The sequence below is a fragment of the Emys orbicularis genome, chromosome 9 (genome assembly GCF_028017835.1).
Source record: "Emys orbicularis isolate rEmyOrb1 chromosome 9, rEmyOrb1.hap1, whole genome shotgun sequence".
Taxonomy (NCBI): domain Eukaryota; kingdom Metazoa; phylum Chordata; order Testudines; family Emydidae; genus Emys; species Emys orbicularis.
In genome coordinates, this window is record NC_088691.1 from 48,143,576 (window position 1) to 48,159,467 (window position 15,892).

General features: G+C 47.3%; 1 protein-coding gene across 1 annotated transcript in view; it reads right to left on the bottom strand.

The window, feature by feature from the left end:
• The window catches only part of ZNF185 (zinc finger protein 185 with LIM domain), a 78,393-nt gene that overhangs the window by 38,530 nt on the left and 23,971 nt on the right, over nt 1–15,892 (bottom strand). The window contains exons 14-19 of the mRNA XM_065411332.1: nt 10,522–10,566; nt 9,953–10,057; nt 7,763–7,858; nt 7,117–7,215; nt 5,773–5,868; nt 5,250–5,345 (exon numbers count right to left, since the gene is read on the bottom strand). Of these exons, the coding sequence (XP_065267404.1) occupies nt 5,250–5,345; nt 5,773–5,868; nt 7,117–7,215; nt 7,763–7,858; nt 9,953–10,057; nt 10,522–10,566 (537 nt within the window). The remainder of the gene's footprint in view (nt 1–5,249; nt 5,346–5,772; nt 5,869–7,116; nt 7,216–7,762; nt 7,859–9,952; nt 10,058–10,521; nt 10,567–15,892) is intronic.

The following is a 15,892-nucleotide window of genomic DNA, read 5'->3' on the forward strand; positions in this document are numbered from 1 at the left end:
TTTTGTTGCTAGCTTGGTGCATCTAAGTATTAGAATAACCACCGGTTTTGGGGATTATCTGTCCCTTTCTTTATAGTTTGCTCTAACTGAGCAATCTTGGCGTGGCCCCCCTGGGAACCCGAACAAACTCTCCCACATGCCATTCCAGTTTGTAGTAGTTTGTGGCTCTATTACTCTCATGTCTTATCTCTCTGGTGGTGCTTCTCTCTCCACACCCTGTGGCAGAGCTGACAAAGAAGGAGAAAACCCATTAAGACAATTACTGTCAATATCTGAACCACCTGAGGGCTAAGCTTAATGCACAAAGAAAGAGAAGACAGTCAATGTCTTGTGTCAATGGAGACCAATTTCAAAATTGTGCTTCAGGATGCCAATGAACTGACATGGGAACTGATCCTGCAAAGTGCAGAACACCTCCCAAAAGGGGCATGTATCTTCAGTTCCCATGCAGTTCAGTGGAAGTGCAGAGTAGTGACTATTTCACAAGATGGGATCAGCAGCTTGTAGGCACATGGCTCTAATCCAATTTTAGACAAACATCTAGATACATAGCGCTCGAAGTCTGTGACCTCTGATTAAGGCTGAACTTTACAAAGATTCTACTTGGATTTCTCTAGGTTTCCTGGAAATTAACACTTATGCTTCTGCATCATGTCCAGCCCCAACTCACAGGACACAAGGGCTACAAATATGGTCCACAGAATCTCTAGGCTAGTGTCCACTTATGGTATTTATTGTGAATTTTGCAGAATGATGATACTTATGTACATAAGAACAGCCATACTGGGTCAGACCAAAGGTCCATCTAGCCCAGTATCCTGTCTTCTGACAGTAGCCAATGCCAAGTGCCCTAGCCTAGAGGGAATGAACAGAACAGGTAATCATCAAGTGATCCATCCCCTGTCGCCCATTCCCAGCTTCTGGCAAACAGAGGCTAGGGACACCATCCCTGCCCATCCTGTCTAATAGCCATTGATGGACCTATTCTCCATGAATTTATCTAGTTCTTTTTTTAACCCTGTTATAGTCTTGGCCTTCACAACATCCTCTGGCAAGGAGCTCCACAGGTTGACTGTGTGTTGTGTGAAGAAATACTTCCTTTTGTTTGTTTTAAACCTGCTGCCTATTAATTTAATTTGGTGACCCTGAGTTCTTGTGTTATGTGAAGGAGTAAATAACACTTCCTTATTTACTTTCTCCACACCAGTCATGATTTTATAAACCTCTATCATATCCCCTCTTAGTCATCTATTCTCCGAGCTGAAAAGTCCCAGTCTTTTTCATCTCTCCTCATATGGAAGCTGTTCCATACCTCTAATCATATTTATTGCCTGTTTCTGAACCTTTTCAAATTCCAATATATCTTTTTTGAGCTGGGTCGACCACATCTGCATGCAGTATTCAAGATGTGGGCGTACCATGGATTTATAGAGAGGCAATAGGATATTCTCTGTTTTATTATCTATCCCTTTCTTGATGATTCCCGACAGTCTGTTAGATTTTTTGGCTGCCGCTGCACATTGAGTGGATGTTTTAGAGAACTATCCACAATGACTCAGATTTTTTCCTTGAGTGGTAACAGCTAATTTAGACCCCATCATTTTATATGTATAGTTGGCATTATGTTTTCCAATGTACATTACTTTGCATTTATCAACATTGAATTTCATCTGCCATTTTGTTGCCCAGTCACCCAGTTTTGTGAGATCCCTTTGTAACTCATCGCAGTCTGCTTTGGACTTAACTACCTTGAGTAGTTTTGTATCATCTGCCAATTTTGCCACCTCACTGTTTACCCCTTTTTTTCAGATCATTCATGAATATGTTGAATAGGATTGATCCCAGTACTGACCCCTGGGGGATACCACTATTTACCTCTCTCCATTCTAAAAACTGACTATTTATTCCTACCCTTTGTTTCCTATCTTTTAACCAGTTACTGATCCATGAGAAAACCTTCCCTCTTATTCCATGACAGCTTACTTTGCTTAAGGGCCTTTGGTGAGGGACCTTGTCAAAGGCTATCTGAAAATCTAAGTACACTATATCCACTGGATCACCCTTGTCCACATGCTTGTTGACCCCCTCAAATAATTCTCGTAGATTGGCAATGCATGATTTCCCTTTACAAAAATCATGTTGGCTCTTTCCCAATGTTTCCCAGTGTTCATCTATGTGTCTGATAATTCTGTTCCTTAGTATAGTTTCAACCAGTTTGCCTGCTACTGAAGTTAGGCTTACCAGCCTATAATTGCCGGGATCACCTTTGGAGCCTTTTTAAAAAATTGGTGTCACACTAGCATCAGAAGTTGATTTAAATGATAGGTTACCTAAAAAGAATGGCTCAGGTTTGGGAATCTCCCTCACATCCTCAGTCATGATGACTGATGCAAAGAATTCATTTAGTTTTTCCGCAATGGGGCCTTATCGTCCTTGAGTGCTCCTTTAGCATCTCAATCGTCCAGTGGCCCCACTGGTTGTTTGGCAGGCTTCCTGCTTCTAAAGTACTTAAATTTTTTTTTGCTACAAGTCTGTCTCCTATTTCCATCTCAATCGCAGTCCAAGTGCATACATTTTTAATATATAAGGCAACACCTCTTCCCTTTTCCCCCTCCCTTCCATATGTTAAAAGAAAACATGGACACATCTGTTTGTTAGACAAGTGGTTCTCAACGGGGGGTTGCGGCCCCCTGGGGGTGTCCAAACCCTTTCAGGGGGGCTGTGAGGCTCCACAGCTAAAACCCAGAGCCTGAGCCCCAGCACCTCCCTTGGGGCTGAAGCCAGGACCTGTGGGGTTGAAGCCCCGATCCCCGGTGCCCATGGACAGAGTTGGGAGGCCAGGGAGTGTTGCCCCCCCCCCTTAAACTACACTGCAAGAGCAGGGCAATCCCAGGGCAGCTCCACCCCCCGCACACACCTCCTTCTCTCCCCGCCCTCTGGCCAGGTCGGAGGCTGCTCTGGCTAGTGCCATGGAGCAGGTAGCTGCAGCTTTCCCTTGTCTCGTGTTGCTGCAGGGGGTTGAAGCTGTGTCTCAGCTCCCAGCCCCCTTTGCTCACACAGCTGGAAAGAGCTGCCCGGGTTGGGGGACCTGGCTCCGTGGCTGGCAGAGCCCTCAGGGAAAAGGGACTGAAGGGGAGCTCTCCTGGAACACAATCCCTAGCTACCTCCCTGCCTGCACATAGCCCCTAGCTACCCCCTCCCTGCACCAAGCTACCCCATCCCTCTTCACCCTGAGCTAGCCCCGTGCCCACACACAAGCCCCTATCTACCCCCCCACACACTGCCCGCACACAGCCCCTAGCTACTCCCTCCTTGCACCCTGAGCTATCCTCTGCCCGCACACAGCCCTTATATATCCCTCTCCCTGCACCCTGAGCTGTTTTCAAACTTTTTGAGCTGAGTTATAATTTTTGGTTGCACCCCCTCACACACAAACAACTTAGTCAGGCTGGGTGGCCTGTTGAGGTGAATCAGGGGGTGGAGGTGATGCTCCCCCCACAGACCCCACTGTGAGGAGCTGGCTCGAGCCCTACTGGCCCCTGCCCACCCAACATAGAAGTGAAACTACACCTACATCTGAGGGCCTTCCCCCCCACTGTCCCAGAGCCCCGAGTCCCCCCTTTCCCCCTGGGCCCTGGAGTTTTTATAGCATGTTGTGGGGGGCCTCAGAAAGAAAAAGGCTGAGAACCCCTGTGTTAGACATATGACAATCAATTAATTTTGGGGACTGATACATGCATTGTGATACCTCTGGTGGTCCCTTGCTATGACAATACTGCTGACAGCTAACATAGTCACCTATGTGATATCAACAACCCTTGCTATCACAACCTTTGGTATACCCTACACCAGTGGTTTTCAATCTTTTTTAATTTGTGAACCCCTTTGGAAATCTATTATCTGTATATAAAGTTGAATTCTGTTCAGTCAGTTTTCAGTCTGTCTTTTGCGGACCCCTTAGATATAGTTTAGACCACAGGTTGAGAACCACTGTCCTACACACTGAACTAGGAGTTCCAGCTTTGCTTCCATGCCTCCTCAGAACAGCTGACTGTGGCACTCTGTACCCCAAAGCAACACCCTGGCAACCCCATATGTACCCTGGTGATATAATTATGAAATGCTTTGTACAAAGTATGTCTTGTAAGGTATCATTTTAAAAGTCTTAATCTGTTGAACATTAATATCCTGTTAAATTGTATGTGCTCTCATTACATGTGGAGTTACAAAGTTTTGCTATCAAAATATGTTGTGAAGTTGGAAACACCCACAACCAGCCTTTCAGGTACAACAATGAAGTTGTTGATAGTGTTGATGACCCATTAAGCAGAATCCACACTACCAAGGACTATCACAGGATCTGTGTACAATAAAGATTTCTCAGAGGAAGCATGTAAACAATGGACACTGTTTGACTCACATCATAGCAAAAGAACTTTCCAGCAAGCTGGAAGAACCTATAAAGGAGGGGAAGTGACATCATCATTTAGCCTCACTCCCCCCACAACTCAACACCTGGAAACACATCTGGAGAACAAAGACTGAACTGGGGAGGTAGTCCCAGGCTGAAGGGGATTTCCAACCTGTGTATGGAAGATCTGTGACCTACTTGTATTATCTATCATGGTGAGACACTGCTTGATTCAAATCCTGTCTAGTTTATAGAATTCAGATTGCGATTTTACTTTTTATTTCTTAGGTAACCAACTTTGATCTGTATGCTTACTACTTATCATAATTTAAAATCTATCTTTCTGTAGTTAATCAATCTGTTTTATATTTTACCTAAAATAGTGTGTTTTGCTTGAAGTGTTTGGGGAATCTGCTCAGTGTACAAAAGCTGGTGCATGTGCACTTTCCTTTGTAGAAGTGGCAGACAGGGTAATAAACTTACACTGGTCAGGCTTCTGACCAGGGCAAGACGGTACAGTTCTGGGGTCCGAAGCTGTGGAGCTGGGGGAATTGGCTGGAGCCGCTCTATTGTTCATGAGTGGCTAGGAGAAGCATTCATGTAACTCAGCTGGGTGTGTCCCTGCCTGTGGATATCTGTTTAAGTGCAGGACCTGGAGAGGTTTGCAGCTTGTCACAGCATCACAGTGTGAGAGGGAGCCCAGGTTGTTAAGAGAGAGGCCTCAGCAGTATCCCAGTTCCAGGTTGCACTCTTGGGAACCTGTGACACTGAATGCCAATTTTTCCCCATTGTCCTCAGCTTTCTTGCGTGACAACACTAAATGCAAGACTTCCCATACCTTTCAGGATCCAATTCCCCAACCTCCATACACCCAGGGATTCTGTGTCTTGGGTCATTGATAGTAACATTGCTTTCTGTAGAATGAGAGCTGGACCTGCTGAAGAAAGAAAGTCATTGCAGGCCATGAAGAGCCCCAGAGATCGGCTAATGGCATCACGACCTGAAACATCACATTCTTAAGTGATCCCTTTCTACAAGGAAAAGTGTACTGTGGGAAAAGTGTAAGCAGTAGGAATGAAATGTGGAATCCCATTTGGTCAAGGCCTCTTAGTACTGAACATTAATATGGACTGTCTAGAAAAAGCGCTATTATTGTCTGCAGAAAACTATATGATGTTTGATTATATATTGAGCATTGGCAGTGTGCTCAGTGCCGTACAATCATAAATGAAGACCGGGTACCTGACAATCTAAATCAAAGTCCCGATTCTACTTCCAAGACTTACCAGTGCAATATCCTCAAGATTTTCCTTAGAGTCCTTGTCTAATATCACTCAACAAAACACACATCTCCCCCTCACCTGTTGAAATCAAATTCTTCATCATCCAGGTGCATGGGGACTTTGTATCGGACCTCTTGGGTAACAGCGCTGCTGTCTCCAGAAGAAGGGCTGGACCTACGAAAGAAGGAGGGTCATTCCAGTATGCAAAGGGCCTTGGAGATTGGCTCATGGAATTAGATTCTGAAATGGCTGGATCCTTTGTGAAATATCTGCTCCAGAACATGGCAATGTGGGGGAAGTATAGGCAATGCAAAATAAGCGTGGACTACAGAACTCCTTTTGCTAAACTCCTCTTAGCACTACCCATTAATCTGGGGATGTACAGCATTCTATGAGCTTTCCTCCCAGCAATAGTAGCTTGACAGCTGTAAGCAAAGCGCAATAGCCAACGGAGTCTGACCCAGGGTCAGCACCTGCACATCAAACCAACACCCAGGGTCAGACTGGGAAGGAAGGAGGAGGTCTTATGATTAAGGCACAATGCTGGGACTGAGAAGACATGCACCTCTAATAGCTCTGCCACTGATTCACTGTCTGTCCTTTCGCAAGAATCTTTTAGTTGCTGTGCCTCTGTTTCTTCATCTGTAACATGGGATAATCATATTTACTTATCTCAGAGAGGGGGTTGCAAGGCTAAGTTCACTCATGTATAATTAAGGTGTTAGGGTGTGAGCTGCTATAGAAAAGACTATTTTGTTACTTGGGCTCTCTTACGCTGGAGTTAGGAGACCCTTAGCATGGGCTGTATTCCACCCAACTATACACAAGTGCAAGGTCTACAGAAGTCAGTGAGAGTCCTGCATGCATTTCTGAGGGCTGGATTGTACCCATGAAGACATACATGCAATGGACAGATCTTGGGAACATTGGAAGAAGCTTGGGCTATATTAGATCAGTTCACTGAGATTTGATTTTTCAATGGATATCAGCTGAATATTAATTACTCAAATTAAGCCCCTTGGCAGTGAGTTTGGAATTGCTTGGCCTAATTGCCCTGAACATTGTAGAGTAATAAAGTTTAAGGCCAGAAGGGACCAGCAGATCATCTGGTCTGACCTCATGTATGTCACAAGCCACCAGCACCACACAGCACCTGCACATCCAGAATTAGAGCAAACTACTGTGTGCTACAGGCAGAGAACAGGAGGGACCAAGGTGCAGCAGTGCCAAAGGTCCCTACAGGGAATAGATGGAATTGGCACCTGGCATGGGAATTTCAAATTGTGATGTTCTGCACCTGCTTGATGTTAAGAGGTTAGGGAGCAACAGGCACTTCCAAAGCCTTAGACAAAAGGGGAACGGAACATAACTCAAGAATTCATCATCAGAGCAATATGATGGTTGTTCCCCCTAACTCCTTACTTTGCCACATTCAGTTCAGGCTCTTTGTGTTCTGTGGCTCTGGTACTCTCGTATCTGATCTCTCTTGTGGGACGTCTCTCCTCATAGCATGGGACAGATCTGGTAAAGAAGGAAAAGCCCATCACTGGCACCTGAATCATCATGTAAACCTGTTCTATGTGCTAAGAAAAAGGAAAGACTCTGTCCAACTGTTCAAAGGCTCTTTCTGTGGGGATTGTTTCATGGTCCCCAATTGCATTTCAATGTGCCAACCTACTGACACTGACTTTCTATATATTTCAGTTGCCCTTCAACACCTCTGTTGCCTCTGCAGCATCTTACGGTCACTAGGATGGGAGCAGAGCCTATTCACATTAACATTGGCTGAAAACTAAGGGTTCTAATCCCTCCAAGCACATGGCATTGACAAGAGAATAGAGCTCAAGTGTTCGAATCTTGTCAGGAAAAGCTGAGGTGAAATACACCTCAAGCTCACCTTACGTCCTGCAAGCTGGGGTATCTACACTCTTCTGCACAGTCCCTTTCATCATTTCACACTCCAGGGCTGATGGCTATAATAAGAGTGCCTTCCAAGAGCAGTGGACTTTAGATTTTCCTTTGTCCTCAGATTTCCTGGATAACCCCACTAAATGCAACACCCACGTACCTTTTAGGGTCACATTCTGTATCACCCAGGTATCCAGGGACTGTGAATCTGGCATCAGTGTGATGTGCGGGGATGTCTCTAGAGTGAGGGCTGGACCTGCCAGAGGAGGAGAGTCATTAAACTGCTTCACTCGCTCATATGTGTTGTTAAAGTGCTTCAGAAAGGGCATTCAGTGAAATTACTGTTTAGACCAGTGGTTGTTAACCTGGGGTGCATACACCCGTGGGGGTGCGAGATACCCTTTCTGGGGGTTCGAGACATGCCAGATTTTTTTTAGAAGGTAAATCATCGAAAACACAAATTAAGCACAGGCACGTAAGTACAACTACTTTGTTTTATCAAACCTATGTATTTATTAACATTATATATTTTTAACAATTACATACTGTAATATACAAACAAAAATATATCTAGGTTTAAGGGGTGTCAGAACATATTTATTAGATTTAAGGGGTGCGAGAACAAATTTTGATTTTTGATAAGGGGTGCAAGAACATATTTTGAAAACCAAAGGGGTGCAGGCTGCAGTAAAGATTAAGAACCACTGGTCTAGACTAACAAGGTTGCACTGTGTGAGACACTAGAAATGGTCTGAAGAAAATAGGATGAAATTCAATAAGTACAAATGCAAAGTACTCCATTTAGGAAGGAACAATCAATTGCACACATACAAAATGGGAAATGACTGCCTAGGAAGGAGTACTGAAGAAAAGGATCTGGGGGTCATAGTGGACCACAAGCTAAATATGAGTCAACAGTGTAATGCTGCTGCAAAAAAACCGAACATCATTCTGGGATGTATTAGCAGGAGTGTTGTAAACAAGACATGAGAAGTAATTCTTCCACTCTACTCCACGTTGATTAGGCGCCACATTTCAGGAAAGATGTGGACAAATTGGAGAAAGTCCAGAGAAGAGCAACAAAAATGATTAAAGGTCTAGAAAAAATGACCTATGAGAGAAAATTGAAAAAATTGGGTTTGTTTAGTCTGGAAAAGAGAAGACTGAGAGGGGACATGATAAGTGTTTTCAAGTATATAAAAGGTTGTTACAAGGAGGAAGAAGAAAAATTGTTCTTCTTAACCTCTGAGGATAGGACAAGAAGCAATGGGCTTAAATTGCAGCAAAGGAGGTTTAGGTTGGACATTAGGAAAAAGTTCCTAACTGTCAGGGTGGTTAAGCACTGGAATAAATTGCCTAGGAAGGTTGTGGAATCTCCATCATTGGAGATTTTTAAGAGCAGGTTAGACAAACACCTGTCAGGGATGGTCGAGATAATACTTAGTCCTGCCATGAGTGGAGGGGACTGGACTAGATGACCTCTCAAGGTCCCTTCCAGTCCTATGATTCTATGAAACTAGCAAGTAAGTGGTGTGGAAAGCTGTGTTCCTTTCAGAAAAACATTCTCACTACCTCTAACCAAGAAATACAGACTTCTAGAGAACAAATGCAGTTACTCTGTCTCAGCTAGTGCTGCAATCCCCGATAAAGCATAGCAGAAGTTTCTTGCAGGAATGTTAGCTAAACCCAGGATTGCTATCAGCAACTCCACAGCTTCTGACTGCCTGGGGTTGGGTTTTTGCCAGCCCCCACATTGGGTTCACCATGCAACTCACAAAAAGGATAGAATGGTGTCACAAGATCATACCTCTCAACTCCCCAGTCCCTTTGGTGGGATAAAGTGTGAGACCAAGATCCAAAACTAGGCACCCAAGAAAAAGAGATGCTGAGTGTCTTCAGCATCCATAGCTGCGACTCCACTATCACTTTCCTGATTTCACATGCCTGATGTCAAGTTTGAAAGTGAACAAACTCCAACACTTGTGTAGAATGAAGACTCTAGATACCCAGGGAAATCATAAAGGTGAAGTGGACACAGCACAACTGTAGTTACCGCTACTAGCTTGGTTGATTCTGCAACAGAAAGCTTGATGAGCGATGAATCAACAAGACTAATAACCATGTGACTGGTCACTGCAGTGAAGCTGTGCCCACTTCATGTTCTATACCTTTGGCTCAGGATGTGGATTGTGTTTCCTGGTCTTCTATGTACAAGATATCCCATTCTCATTCTCCTTTGCCCCACAGCCCTGTAGGTCACCCTGCCCCCTTTGGAAAGCTGATGCTAGTTTATCCCAATATCATCAGATCTCTACTTACACCACTGTGAACACCATCTCTAGGCTCTTACCTTGTGAGGTCAGAATTTGTGTCATCCAGGTATTCAGGAACCCTGTACCAGTGGCGTGTCTCAGATGGGGGGTCAGCTGTATTGTCCATATAATATGAGTTGGACCTGCAAGGGAGAGAGACTCATGACACCTTGTAAGAGCAGTTTGATGAATGGAGTTAATGTCTGAAGTAACAAAATCATATGATGTGAAACTTTCCTTTTGGAAAAGAACTTACTGACCTACCTGCTGCTCACTTCAGACAGTGAGATGTAACTTCCCATCAGTTACCATGCACCAGCATACTATACAGCATGACAGCCTGCTGGTCAAAGTGTGCAGACTGGAATCTGGGAGACACATGCCAACATGGGAAAGAAGCTGAAGGACCTCAATGCACTTTTAAATGATGGGTTGTTTCTCTTCCCCAGGGACAATACATGCATCACCTCCCTCATAATTCTGCAGGAGTGCAGTCCCCTTGATATGCCCTTTGTTAGGATGCTTTGGAGAAAGAAAAAGAACCCTCTATCCCAACGGCAAGACAAAAACAGCAGCATGTGATGCTGTTAACAGACTCTGCTCTTACTTTATTGGGTCAAATTCATTGTCAGCCTCTAGGGAATCAGGATAGCTAGAAGAAAGGAAAGAGATCACCCTTAGAAAGCATATCCACTGTGCAGAGCATGATAATTTGCATTACCCATTTCCTGAATATTTGTATCTGGCATTTATAAAAACCAAAAGGGCTCTCCTATATCTTCCCAATGTACAACAGGGAGACTGGGCTTCTTGGGAAGCCTCAGCATCCAACAGTTTTGGGCAACAGTGAAAAGGCATCATCCTCTGGGGATGAGCCTCAGCATATTTCTTACTGGGAAACGCTCCTTTGTTTTGGGAAAATAAATGCAAACTTCCCCACTTCCTGCTTTGTGTACCTGAGGGTGCAACAGGGGAAGCTTGATTCATACTAAGAATGTAGGGCAATCGGCTAGTTAGCTAATTTAGACTCAATTGAGAGGCTTGTTACATGCTGCAAAGCTAAAATCACTGATACCTAGGTCTAAATATTAGATCTACTTTGGCACAGTGTGCAAGAGACTGCCCAGTGTGCACCAGCAGTAAAGTTCCCCCACTAACAGCTGAACTCATTGAGAGCTGTGTTAAGTGTATGGGGGGGGGGGTGAAGACATCTTGGTGAGTGGGCAGCTGGTGGAGAGCTGTGATCAGCAGGGTGGCTGGTGGAGAGGCATGGCTGGTGGAGAGGGCCCAAGCAGCAGGGCAGGTGCAACCACTAGGCAAACTAGGTGGTCGCCTTGTTCCCCCCTCACCGTGCTCGGGTTCTGTGGCTCCCCGGCGTGTGAGCTGCCGCCACCGCCACTGCCCCTGCTGGAGGGCTCCGGCGATCGGTGGGGGACATAGGCGGTAGGCAGCATCCGAGTGTGCAACCACCTCCTCCCCAGGCTCCAACTTTCCCGACTCCCGCCGCTCTCCAGCCCGTGCGCCCCAGGCCAGGCGCTTCCCCAGTGCAGCAGCAGCCGGAGCTGGGGGGGGGTGGGAAGTTGCTTCGGGCCCCGCGGTTCAGGAAGCCGGTAAAGTTGGAGCTCGGGGAGGAGGCGGCTGCGTGCTCGGATGCCTCTCATTGCCTCTGTCCCCCGCAGATCGCTGGAGCCCTCTGAGAGGGGCAGTGGCGGCGGGCGGCATCCGAGCGCGCAGCCGCCTCCTCCATGGGCTCCAACTTTCCTGGCTCCTGCTGCTCTCCAGCCTGTGCACCCCCGACCGGGCGGTTCCCCTGTGCAGAAGCAGCCGGAGCTGGGGGGGGGGAGAGTTGCTTCAGGCCCCATGGTTCAGGGTAGGGTGACCAGATGTCCCGATTTTATCGGGACTGTCCCGATTTTTGGATCTTTTTCTTATATAGGCTCCTATAACCCCTCACCCCCGTCCTGATTTTTCACATTTGCTGTCTGGTCACCCTAGTCCTGACCAATGTTTGGTCGGGACACTGGACAAAAAAGAAATTTTGCCCTCCCAGAGGGACTCTTGCCCCCTCTGCCCCGGCTCCGCCCCCTTCTTCCCCCATTGGCTCCCTCCCCAAATCCCCGCCCCGGCCACGCCTCTTCCCCAACCAGCAGCATTCCTCCTCCCTCCCAGGCTTGCAGCATGGCGGCGCAAGCCTGGAGGGAGGGGGTGGCGGCGGTGCCTGGATCCTGGAGCTGGTGAGTCAGCTCCGGCACCCGGGCACTGGGCGGGCAAAGGGGAGCTGGCAAGGGAGGGAGATGGGGGGCTCAGCTCTGAGCCCCCCGCCGCGCCAGAGGGCTCCTGCCCGGGCCCCGGGCCGCTGCACATGGGGGCCGGGGCCGGAAGCGCAGCCTGGAGACTGCTCCAGCCCTGCAGCCTGCGGGGCAGCGCGGTGGGTCCGGGCGGGGGCAGCGCGGAGCGGGCAGGAGCCGGGTGGGCGGCACGGGGGCATGGGCCGAATCCCCGCTGCTGCCGGGGAGCCCCGCGCCTCTCCCTCCCGCTCGCAGCTGCGGCTCCTTCCCGGCGGGACGCGCCCCCCGGCCTGCCCCGGGCACATCTGGCGCGTGTTCAGCGGCTCCTTCCCGGCGGGAGGGAGACTAGGCGCGGGGGACGCGCGCCGCATGTGGCCGGGGCGGCGGGAGGCGTGTCCCGCCGGGAAGGAGCCACAGCCGCGAGCGGGAGGGAGAGGCGCGGGGCTCCCCGGCAGAAGCGGGGATTCGGCCCCTGCCGCCCACCCGGCCCCTGCCCGCTCCGCGCTGCCCCCACCCGGACCCACCGCGCACCACATATGCCCCTGGCGGGCCGGGGGGCGGGAGGCTCCGCGGGGAGGGCAGCGCGCGTGGCCGGGGCCTGCTAATGCCCCCGGCCCCTTTTAAACTCCCTTTTTTTTTTTTTTTTTGCTTCCCCCCCCCCGTCCCGATATTTTATACTGCTGATCTGGTCACCCTAGTTCAGGGAGCCGGGAAAGTTGGAGCCTGGGGAGGAGGCGGCTGCGCGCTCGGATGCTGCCCGCCACCTCTGTCCCCCACAGATCACCGGAGCCCGGCATTGGCTCCTGCCCTGGGAGCGGCAGCGGGAGGCGGCGCAGGACTAGGAGGGATGCTGCTGTGGACTGTGGCCACCAGGCAGCGTGGGGTTCCCAGGAAATGTTCCTGACCATCACCGTCTGGCTGGCTTGGCAGGAAACCTTCTCAGGTTAATAACATCACTATATTTGCAGCCTGCTACAGGGTGAAGATTAATGGATACATGTTAGAAATTTACACAGGGGACATGATAGCAGTTTTCAGGTATCTAAAAGGGTGTCATAAGGAGGAGGGAGAAAACTTGTTCACCTTAGCCTCTGAGGATAGAACAAGAAGCAATGGGCTTAAACTGCAGCAAGGGAGGTCTAGGTTGGACATTAGGAAAAAGTTCCTAACTGTCAGGGTGGTTAAACACTGGAATAAATTGCCTAGGGAGGTTGTGGAATCTCCATCTCTGGAGATATTTAAGAGTAGGTTAGATAAATGTCTATCAGGGATGGTCTAGACAGTATTTGGTCCTGCCATGCGGGCAGGGGACTGGACTCGATGACCTCTCGAGGTCCCTTCCAGTCCTAGAATTTATGAATCTATGAATCTATGAAACCTTCGCGGCGCCGACCTGAACCTGGGAGTTGTAAGTTGCAGCCCCTCGGGGTTCCCTTCCCCACATGTTGCATGGGCCAAGCCTCCACAGCTCAAAAAAACCCCTGGACTTTCTAGTTGTATTTCCCTGTATGGATTAATCTGGGATTTCTATGGGGAAACAACCTATTTAAAAAGTTACATGATTAAATACTTGATATTTGCATTAACCTAACTTTCAAAAATATGCCCCAACTTTTTTTATTTGTAGTGTTTAAATCAAGAAAACAATTCCAATTGCAATGATGTATCCTGCTCTTTAAACTGTTCAGAAAGCCACAGCATACAAAGGAATTAATGTAGCTAACATTTTAAAAAGTAATTCAACTGATTATAAAACACAGCCACAAAACTAGGAAAATCATGCCAAGACAGTTGGTTTCACACTTCCCAGATAAGGAAGTGATCAGTAAAGTAAGAAACACATATTATGCATAAGCGGAGTCAATGTCAAATAGAAACAGAAGTTTCCGTAAATATTAGTTTAAACTTAACGACAAACTTTACAATATGAGATCATATGGGAGGGGCCTATTTTATAAAGAACATTTCAAAAAAGCACTTTTCATCAGTTGTTGGAAAGTTGTCAGGTCATTTTTAAGTAGAGATATCAAAGGTCTGCAAATCTGTTATTGAACTTATTACTATGAACACTTGAAAAGGACCAGGGTGATGGGGTTTAGCTACAGGGACACATAATTTTTATACAATCCCTTGTGCTGTCACATTATTTAAAAGAGACAAAGTGGATGAGGTGATATCTTTTATTGGACCAACTTCTGTTAGTGAGAGGGACAAGTTTTCGAGCTACACAGAGTTTGTCAGGTCTGAAAAGGTACTAACAGTGTCACAGCTAAACACTAGAACTAACAGATAGTTTAGCACAAGTAGTTAGCACATATTCAAGGGGAGCATTCAAGGTGAAGTAGCCCATTAACTCCCTTGTAATCCCAGGACAAAAGGGGAGATTAGTGGGTTGCAAGTTGTTGTAATTAACCATAGATCCAGTATCTTTTATGAAGATCATGATTTTTAATGTCTAGCAACGTTTTGAATTCAAGCTCCCAGGCTCATCTTTTGAAAAGTGCTTTGCATGTTTCCTTTGAGGATGAGGACTGATAGATCAGATATCAAGTGATTTTGTGGGGGCCCAACTCATGAGTTCTGAATGTTTGAGGTTGGCAATACTGAATATTACATCATGTCACCAAAGAAATTTAAGTCAAGGTTTCTCAAACTTTTTCACAGGCCACATCTTAACACAGTTATTGTTTCATGGGCCAAATCCTCCCTCTCTGTATTAATTCTAATGAACAATGCCACATTATGCAGTATTCATTTTTGAAAGTTTATAATGAGCGATGCTCGGGGGGAGAGGAGGGGGAGGGGGGCACAAGGTGGAAGTTTCGCCTAGGGCGCAAAATATCCTTGCACCGGCCCTGCCAAGCAGAGACCCCCAGAGACGTGGCATTTGGCTGTTGGAGCGACAAGCGAGTGCCCGAGCAGTGCAGCATTTAAGGTGCCTCCTTACCACCCCCTGCGCCTTCCACACAGGTTGAGAGGTGAACTCTGCAGATGAACCTCTGAATTCTGGGGCAGCACTGGCCAAAGGCAGGAACTGTGAGTGGGGTACAGAGAAGGGATGGGCACATTAATGGGACTTTTGGGTTGCTGGACTTAAGACCCTGAGGGGAAAAGGACACTGCCCAACTTACTTGGGGGTGGGTCTTTTGCTCATGGTTTATGTTTATGTGCTCTAGTTGCAGTGTTTTCCCAAATTAATGCTGAGTTAATTCCCTCCTTTTATTAACAGTTTTTCCTACACTCAGACTCCATGCTTGTGAGAGGGGAAGTATTGCCTCTTAGAGGTGCCCAGGGGGTGGTGTGTAATTGTCCCAGGTCACTGGGTGGGGGCTCGAGCTGGTTTTGTATTTTATTGTTGAAAAGGAACCCCTAGATACTGAACCCGGCCCTTGTTGCTGCTGGCTTCACCTGGCAGAAGGGTTACATTAACAACAAGAAGGTGGTCAGGGAAAGTGTTGGACCCTTACTGAATGGGGGAGGCAACCTAGTGACAGATGATGTTGAAAAAGCTGAAGTACTCAATGCTTTTTTTGCCTCGGTCTTCACAGATAAGGTCAGCTCCCACTGGGCAGCACAGGATGGGGAGGAGGTGAGCAGCCCTCAGTCGTGAAAGACCAGGTGAAGGACTATTTAGATAAGCTGGACATGCACAAGTCCATGGGGACGGATGCAATGCATCCGAGGGTGCTG